Source organism: Elephantulus edwardii, unplaced genomic scaffold (assembly GCF_000299155.1).
Source record: "Elephantulus edwardii isolate Elephantulus edwardi_28Jun2011 unplaced genomic scaffold, EleEdw1.0 scaffold00068, whole genome shotgun sequence".
Classification (NCBI taxonomy): Eukaryota; Metazoa; Chordata; class Mammalia; order Macroscelidea; family Macroscelididae; genus Elephantulus; species Elephantulus edwardii.
The window spans coordinates 1,664,295-1,673,971 of record NW_006399818.1 but is presented as its reverse complement, the minus strand read 5'-3'; the positions used below and the strand labels follow the sequence as shown (position 1 = coordinate 1,673,971).

The following is a 9,677-nucleotide window of genomic DNA, read 5'->3' as shown; positions in this document are numbered from 1 at the left end:
TCCCTCATCTATTTCAATGCAGTATACGTAATTTATCCAATTTTTCTCAGTCTCACCCCAATCCTCAGTCCCATTCTACAAGTGGCACCATGCAGTATTTGTCCTTTTGTGACCGAGATATTTCACTCAGCATAATGTCCTCCAAGGTCACCCATTTTGAATATTGCACGAGTTCCTTGTTTTTCAATGCAGCTTAGTATTCCATTGTGTGAATATACCACAGCTTCTCTATCCATTGTTGATTGGCACTTACGTTATTTCCAACTCTTTGCTATTGTGAACAAAGCCACAATAAACATGGGTGTGCATATTATCTGCCTGCATGGCAGTTATGGTTTCTTTAGGGTATTATTCCCAGTAATGGAATTGTTGGGTCAAATGGTATTTCTATTTGCAACTTTTTGAGAGCATGCCATACAGCCTTCCATAGTGGGTGCACCATTTTACACTCCCACCAACAGTGAACAAGTGTTCCAGTTTCTCTGCAACCTCGCCAGCATTTGTTGTTTCCAAGGCTGGTTTTTGTTTTGTTTTGAATTATTATTTTGTGTGTGTGTACCGTCAAATTGGATCAGACTGGTACAGAAAGATATTGTCCCTCCTTCAGCAGAGCATCTGGTGGATCTGAACCACGTGCCTCTGGGATTGCAGTGCAGCTTCTTGCCTGAGACTGGTTTTTATGTTACATTCACAAGTTCTGTTTAGCAAACTTGTAGACGAGCAAAGGATATACCTAAACGACCATTCACAATTTCTGCTCTGTGCTACTTCACATTCATTTTCAACTGAGGGTACAATTTTAACTTAAAATATGTATCCTCTTTAGCTTATATTGATATATAGAATTAACATGTAATTTACCAATTTTTAAAATAATAAGTAAGAAAATGTTTAGATTAGTTAAAAATAGCCTTAGGGGTGTGCAGGTGGATAGTATACCAATGAAAGAATTTTATTTTTCAAAGAGGGGAGCGAACTGTGAGGGGAGGGCTGGGCAGGGAGAAAAGTGCAACAATGAATGAATGGAAATCCAAAATCTCTGTAAATGTTCATTAAAATTAATAAAATTTAAAAAAAACAACAACTTTAAAAGTAGCAATTGTTTTAAAGTTCTGTTAATATATAGGGAGTTCTGGTGGCCTGCAGTTAAGACCCTGAACTGCAATCCCAAAGGCACATGGTTCCTATCCACTAGCTGCTCCACGAAGGATGAGCAATCTCCTCTCATGTGCTTTTCTGCCTCTGAGCTTGCTGGACGGTCAGAGTTGGCTGACTTGATGGCATGCAATAATATACAAGTAAATGGCTAAAATTTACCTTCATAAACTTTCTAAAGCATGACAGTCAGTGATTTTCCCTAATAGTGAAAACAGTATTGATCTTATTAAAAATAGCAACTTGAATAGAGTAGCTTTTAAAGCATAGTTTTGTGAATCATCTCTCAATTCTTTCGTCACAGGAGCTTTACATGTAAGCATATGAATATTAAAGGTTCACAAGTCAAGTTGAAAAAAAACAAATGTTTATTGTTTACAAATACAAATATATATATTTAAGAAAAGAATTCCCCACAAAAGATGCTATTCCCTCATTTCCCCATCTTCTTCCTCTTCTTCAACACCTCTGATATAAAGGACATTATTACACCTGTAAATTGAAAAATAATTCATTTTTAAGTTCCAACTGGAAAAAGAAATGAAACTACTATTCCATTGTGATTTTCTCATTATAAAAATACTGAATGCTAAATTCACAAATAACATCTCTAATTTTGGGGATTTTAATACAGATTAAAAACAAAATTTAAAAAGTACGTGGAATTAATTTTTCACCATAGAGTTGTTTAAAATTGCATCTTTATAATTTTCCAGCGGGAATGGAAGTTTAAACTAGCTTCATTTTTTAAAAGGGTACTTCTAAAAAGGTAATATACCTAAAAACCCCAATAGCAGTAAGAATCAAAATTTTAAACCAATCTCTTACAGAACTACTGAAAAAGGTATTCAAGTAAGGGCTAGAAATTTTAATATCATCACAAAAATCATATGCATGAAGGATCCCAACATATTTAAATCTTACTTTTGACAACTTTAATAACAATTGTTAAGACAATTCTGAAATTCAGACACTAGTTTATTTTTATAGAGCTTTCTAATGCTCACCAGTAATTCCTCACATATCCTTATTAAAACTTATTGTGTTATTATATTATATTATTATACTATATTAATAATATATTATGTTACCTTATTAAAACTTCACCCAGATGTCCAGACAATGCTCCATCTATGTATTCTTCTGTATTTGCAAGCTTCAAATAAAAAGAAACTTATTAGTATAACATTTGAGTAAAAATAGCATATAACATTTAATACTGGTGAAAGAGCTTGTTAAATGAGAACTTTCAGTACCAACTAGCTTTCTATTATTATCATAACATAGTTTTGTTTCTTACAATTCATTAAAGAAAACTATATAATTAACATATAAAAAAGCTGCTTTCAACATAATTTTTGCTCCTGGGTTATGAAACATTTTTATTAGGCATCAAAAGAATATGTTGAGGAAGTCAGTTTCTGATCATATTGGGGAGTCAAAAGGTTTCCCTAAAATTCAGTTCTAAAAATCTGATACTAACTTTTCGCAAAGTAATAAAGTTATAAGTCATAGTTTACCTAAGTGTATAAAAGTTATAGCTAAGATACTAAATATTTGTATAATTAATCAACTAAATCAGCAAAGAATTTTAAAAAATGTTAATCAACAGGCAAAAGACAAGGTGCAATTGTTTCTAGTATATCAATGTTTAACTTTCCTTCATATTGATAATAAATTTTACTCATAATTTTTAAAAATCAGTGTCATATGGAGTTCACAGTAGAAATTAACAGCAAGGGACAGAGGAATGTTTATGCAAAAAATCTACATCTAACAAAAAGTATCCTCCTATATCTGGAGGGTTTGAACGTATTTGAAACTTCGATAGTTGCCAAAAGATAGATAACCCGACAATGCATATCACAACATAGAAATCATCTATTTTTAAAACAGATCATATTTAGCCAATGTTCACTGAACATTCAGTTGGTATCAAAATTACATATTAATACCACACTTTGAAAGGAGGTATGTGGCTACCAGCCCAACATACCTTGCTATCCTCCTCCTCACTCTGTAAGAGATGCTCTAGCCTTCCTGTCCTTTAACATGCCAAGTATGCTTCTGTCAGCAATCTTTGTTGTACTTTTGGTTCCTGAAAGACGCCATATTCTTCCCAAATACCAGTGATGGTAGGTCAAGTCTACTGTTGAACTCGACTTCTTCAGAGAAGCTTCTTTAGTTATTATTGCATATTGTCACCATCTGTTGTTCTGCTTTGTGTTTCTTCATAGCATCTATCATTACCTGAGAGTACACTGTATTATCTTCAGAATTTAAAACATCAACCCCTTGAGGGGAAGAACTTTGTTTCAACCACTGCACACAGTGTAAGGCACAAAGCAGGGGCTCAGAACGCCAGTGTGGTTGGTTATTTAGGGATATATTTTGCAACTAATTCTTACAGGCTCACTTACCAGTTTCCTACTCATAGAAAACCTAGTACAACAAAGTGAAACAGTATCTGATTCTTTGTCATCCTCACAATCATTACCAGTGAGCCCACACTATAACCACTGTGTCAGTCCAACTCCTTCAGTGTCTTTTTAACTCCCCTTCTACCACAGGAAGCTGTATTATTTCTAAAGCCATGTATTCAATGGGTGGCCTACTTGTAAAGAATTGTTCTGCCAGCCCACACACAGTTTAAATCTGCCAGCTGCTTTGCTGGAGAAAGATGAGGAATCTCCTCCTATGTGATTAACTGTCCCTGAAAAAACTGCTGCAGAGTCAGCTATAGGTTGGTTCCGACTTGATGATACATTAACACTTTTTACATTGAGACTCCTATAGTATAAGAATAAAACAGAGAACACTGTTGGCCTAGTGTTAAGAAACTGCACTGTGATCCCAAAGTCACACAGTTGAAATCCATCAACTGCTCCACTGAAGAAAGATGGGTGAACTGCCTCTGATATCTCATCAGATGCTTTACCTAAAGGTTCACACTAAACAGCAACAAGTGTAATAAGCACTCTTTCAAAGTACACTGTTTAGTGGGTTTTAGTATGCAACCACCAAAACTAAAACCAAACCCACTGCGATCAAGTCTATTCCTATTCCTGAACGCTATCTACCAGGATTCTGAAGCTGTACATTGTTACAGGAGATTGCTCATCTTTTCTCCTATGGAGAAGCTGATGTATTTGAACTGTCCACTTTAAGGCTAACAGGTCCACACATACTGTCATCAAGGTTCTTTGGGTCATTACTACCCCTTATTGAATTCTAGAATTTTTTTTTATCCCAGTGGTTATACTTTTCATCATTTTTATGGTCTTAAGACTGCTGCTTTGGAAAATTTCCACACTAACATGCTCTACAACTCTGTGCGTGAGTTATAGGATGCTTAGATCAATAAGCATCATCTCTTCACGTAGTAAACTCTTTATTAAGGCTCACTAAAACATTTAAAGCAGTTAAACAGATATTCAGTCTAAGAATTCCTCTGGCTAGCTTAATTTCCCCATTAAAAAATGTTTTGATTTTTAAAGTTTACTGCTGTCCTTTGGGAACGGTAGAAGACTGGTGAAAGAAAGTAAGGCCTTGAACAAGGACTGACTCAGTGATTATCATATTAGGCTTGAGTATAACAAATCAAGAGGATGGTGCAGAACATGGCGAAGTTCAGATCTGTTGTTCACAGAATCACTATGAATCACCCTAACAACAACAGCACTGTCCTTGCAGCACTTTTTTAAATACACACTAAGAGTTTCCCTTGAGAAGTTTCTTCCAGAGCTAAGGCCTGGGAAAAAAAGCTTGTTTTCTCCCGCAAAATAGTACTAATGCCTCTTATTGCACCATGAATCAAATGTCTGAGCTCTTCTTATTCTATGAGGAGGCAAATTTACAGCTGAGTTTTGTTTAATCTCATCATAGACTTTATATATTAGTTATAACATCTTGGCCTTGACTCTACTCTTCGTTTTACTTTGGATTTATCTATTTCATTGTATGCCCTTATTTTGGTTTTCAGGTTTTTATTGGGGCTGTGGGGGACCCCCCCATCCTCGGAGGTGTTCACAATTTCTTCAGCCACTCCAGGATGGGACCCTGGGGGTCCTGGGGGTGACTGGGCACATCAGGCATGCTCCCATCATGTGGCACTGGGTAGCTGTAGGGAGAGATCTCGTTGATCATGGAGGCATACTTGGTGTAGGGGCTTAACGCGGGCAGAATTACAGCGAAACCTGCGATGGTGAAGGACAGGACCAGCACCGGCTCCTTGGCCCTGGCATTCTTGAGGAAGGCCGCAAGTCTAGTCACCATGGTGGCCTCGGCGGAGGCCTGCCTTTTTAGAAATTTAAATGCTTTGACAGAAGAGAATCTTAACTCTTTAGCTTACCTGCATGTTCATATAGCCATCTACAGATACGAGGTAGCCCTTGTACTCCATTCCCCATTTAAGTTTCACCATCACTGGCTTTCCCGTTAATCCATTCAGAAATGGTTTGGGATTGAGGGGTAAACTCTGCAAAGAAAAAAAAAAATCAGTGGATTTCCCCCACTTTGCTTGGCTTTTACCACCCAATTCTCATTAGTCAGTACTGTGATATTTCATGCAAGTGAAGCAAACACTTGACTTTCTTTCTCTCCTTTTTTAAACTATGAAAATGACTACATTATTTTCCACAATTATTTGTTTAAAAAGGCCAGAAATTTTTTTCTCCATAGTTTTAATTGGTTGTCATACAATCATTCATAGACATTGTTTTATAATTACAACTAATCAATCAATGCCTCTTATCACCACGTCTTATTAAATCCTCACTGCACCTTGAATTCCTTTACCCACCCACTCATCCATTAATCTCTGCTGCCCTAGTACTTCCCTCCTTCCCCCATGTCTTCTCCCCTACCTCCTCCCCAGTTATACATATCCAGAATCAAGAAATTACACATATTCAGGACAAGGAAATTTTAAACAATCAATTAAACAATTTTTTCTCCAATCTACTAAGACTTTCAGAATTATCTATTACTAAAAAAAAAAACAAAACACTGTTCTAGACTCTGAAGAAACAAAAGTGAAGACATATTTAAAAAAAAATAGTAGATATTATAGTCCCTGTCCTCAAGGAGCTCACATAGTTGAGGAAGACTTGTTGATTAAAAAAGTAAATAAGTAAATAAAAAAAAAATAATACAAGCATCATAGAAGAGATTAACTGGGGTACCAAACTCAATCCAGGAGAAAGAGGAAAGGCTGCCTGAAATAAGTAATGCCTTAGTCTGAAAGGATGGGAGGTATTCTCAATAAGGAAACAGAATTAATTATCCTCTAAGCAAATGAGGCAACATATGTAAAAGCAGGTAACCATGAAGCAACAAGAGTTTGAGCCCAATCAGTTGTCACAGTCTCAACTCATGGTGACCACATGGGTGCAAAGCAGAACTGGAGATGGCCAGGGCTTTACTTCAAGGTGCCTCTAGTGTGTTCAAACCCTCAACCTCTTGGTTAGGAGTCTGGGCACTTGACGTAATGCCACCCAGGGTCCCCTATGGCGAGCCCAGTATTGTCAGAGTGTCCAGAACACAGAAGGAAGCAGGGGCCAGAATACTACTACTCTTTAACTCTAGGGGCGAGGAGTAGGTATTACTATAATTTTCCTTTGTATCACTCATGCCTCACAAAGCCAACTCTATATAGTGGGCAGTTTGCGTTTGTGTATTCAGCAGACCAACAGGACCCTCAATACTGTCTTGTGGCGCCTCTGTGACCAGCAGGAAAGTGCCGTGGATCAAAGTGAACTAACTATTCAAGGTTTGCTTGAGTCAAGAGCTAAGGGGAGAAGGCTGAGTGTCCTCCAGACCTCTTCATCCTCACAGCCTTTTCTTTTCTAATTTATTTATTGTGCGTGTACCGTCAAATCAGATCTGACTGGTACAGGAGGGAAATTTTCCCTCCTTCTCTGGCAGAGCATCTGGTGGATTCAAACCATGTACCTCTGGGATTGCAGTACAGCTTCTTGCCACTAGGCCACCAGAGCTCCCCTCTCACAGCTTTTTCAATGACAAGTTTTTCATTACATAAGCAGAAGATATTAAATGGTCTTCGAGATGTTTTTTACTGTTTCTTTTCTTCACTGCTGAACTTCCCCGTTTCCATACCTACACCTTTATCAGGAAGTAGCTTAGTATGAGAGTCAAGGTTATGATGTCCCAGGGCAAGGGGGTCTTTTGGTCCTTACCCCAGGCTGCTAGCTCCTGCCTTGGTCAGCTTCACCCCTACACTTTCTCTTTACCGAACCTGTCCCCCTATCACCCCAAAGGAAGAAATCAACCCAGAAACTTGACTACACAAGTCTTCTAAGAGGGACCTCAGAGGGCACAGGGTCTCCAATTTTCACTCGTCTCTCTCCTTTTCAATCATCTTCCACTAGTTTCAGTGCAGCAGCTACCATTATTTTACAACTGCACCTTAAGTAAAAACCAAGCCTAGTAAGGCCTACGAGGTGCAGTCCAATGCCCCAGGACCTCTCTCACCCAGCTGATAACCTTCTTCTCACAACCATTGTCTTTCATTCCTGAAAGGTGTCAGCTGTTCTTTCTGGCTTTTACTCACAATGCTAGTCTGTGCTCAGTAAACCCCTATCCTTCAAGGAGCGAGATTTCCTATCATTCGGGTCTCTAGTCAAGCCCTGTCGGCGAGATTCCTGGTCGCCTGTCCAAGGCACAAAGCACCGTCTGACCGTGTTCACGTCCCCTCTAACTCTTCTATTCGACCACGGTCTGGATGCCCTTGCCAGCTCCCGGCCCGCATCAGGCCTTTTCACCCAGCATTTCTTTATTGTTGTCATTTTTTTTTTTAATGTGTGTACCGTCAAATTGGATCTGACTGGTACAGGAGGCGATTGATTGATCCTCCTTCTTCAGCAGAGCATCTGGTGGATTTGAACCACAAACCTCTGGGATTGCAGTGCAGTTTCCTGCCACTAGGCTTACCCAGCATTTCTAACGCCGTGAACAGGCACGGACCATCAGGATTTGCACCAGCATTTCTTTTTTTTTTTTTTTCTCTATATTTTATTAATTTTCATAAACATTTACAGAGATTTTGGGTTTCCATTCATTCATTGTTGCACTATTCTCTCTACCCTCCTCCCAGTTTGTTCTTGTCCAAATGCCACAGTGCTTGTCAAAGCCAGTTCTGATTAATCTTCTTTGTCAGTGTGTCCTTTGCCATTCCCTATCACTCCTCCCTGAGAGAGACTTCACCCTGAGTCATAAGGAAAAGGGGATGGCGTATTCTCTTAGCTACTGCACCCAGCATTTCTAACGCCGTGAACAGGCACGGGCCATCAGGATTTGCACCCAGCATTTCCAACACCGTGAACAGGCACGGACGATCAGGATTTGCGGAGTAAAATGAACGCTCGGCAGCCCGAGCTTCGGGCGCCAGAGGGCCGCGGCAGCATCACTGAATCAAAGGGCATTCGGACTGCGTTGCGCGGCAAAGGAAAGCCGGCAGCTGCAAGCTCCCTTTCATTGTCCGCCCGGCCCGGAAGGGAAACCTCGGGCCTGGCTGCTAACGAAGAAGAGGAGATAGGAGGATGGCGTGCTCATGGTCAAGGGAGAGCTCTAGGAGGGCCTCTAAGTCACCAGCTGCGGGAGAAAGGGACTAGCGAGAGATTCAAAGCGAATTCCACGGATGAATGGGGACCGCGCGAAACCACCACCAAGCTTCGACGAGACAGGTGGCCTTCTCTTTCTCTCTCTCCCCGGCGACTCGCGCCATTCTCTCCTTACCATCGCGACTACAGGCGAATGGTGCAGGCTTCTAGCCGCCGACCCAGCTGTCGTCTGACCCTCGTGACAGGAGGAGCAGCCTAGGCCCGAGAAGCGGGGCTCTCAAAGAAATGGCCGCCAAAATCAGCGTAACCTTTGACCGCAACCTCAGTCCTTTGGGCTTCTCTGATTGGATGAAAAGAGGTGCGTGTTGATTGGAGGAGGCGGTGGCTGGGGCAGTTGCCTGGCAACCGTGGGCGTTCTTTTTCTAGTGGGTGCCTTTGCATTCAAAGGCTTGGGGTCCGAAGTCAGGTTTCTCTTTCGAGTATAAGCCTGTATTGGGTGACTTAAAATAACGTTGTAAAACAGACTTAATTTCTCGCGAGTTTGTCTAATAAGAGTTTCCTTTGTCCTTTTACTCAAGTGAAAATTAATTTGGGCGTTCGAATTGTCTTTCTCATTTTCCCAATGATTCTGTGACTGGGACATCCTCAGCCGCGGTCTCCTTGTACCTGAGTTTTCGCTACTAATGTTCTTTAGTAGTTTTGTGGTGGTGGTGGTGGTGCTTGATGCTGAAAGCTCATGCCACCTCTGTGTCAGGTGCCATAAGGGGTAACTCAGGTTGAACAGGTTTTAGTAGAGTTCCCATATTAAGACAGACTAGGAACCAGTCCCTGGAGAAGAGCATCAGGCTTGCAAGGGTGGACACACAACATAGGAGAGGACTCTGAACGAGATGGATGGGGTAATAGAGTTAGATGTGTCGGAGTTAGACTGGCTCAGGATAG

The 9,677-nt window shown here is 40.3% G+C and overlaps 2 protein-coding genes across 2 annotated transcripts; both read right to left on the bottom strand.

Annotated features, from left to right (window-relative positions):
* Nucleotides 1-1,500: 1,500 nt before the first annotated feature.
* SNRPF (small nuclear ribonucleoprotein polypeptide F) lies at nt 1,501-8,948 on the bottom strand. The gene is made up of 4 exons (XM_006888492.1): nt 8,911-8,948; nt 5,507-5,632; nt 2,247-2,311; nt 1,501-1,647 (listed from the first exon to the last, which is right to left on the bottom strand). Exons 1-4 carry the CDS (start codon nt 8,911-8,913, stop codon nt 1,581-1,583), a joined length of 261 nt encoding a protein of 86 aa, XP_006888554.1. The 5' UTR covers nt 8,914-8,948; the 3' UTR covers nt 1,501-1,580.
* Nucleotides 5,182-5,430, bottom strand: LOC102867150 (NADH dehydrogenase [ubiquinone] 1 alpha subcomplex subunit 3-like). The gene has a single exon (XM_006888491.1). It carries the CDS (start codon nt 5,428-5,430, stop codon nt 5,182-5,184), a length of 249 nt encoding a protein of 82 aa, XP_006888553.1.
* Nucleotides 8,949-9,677: the final 729 nt, after the last annotated feature.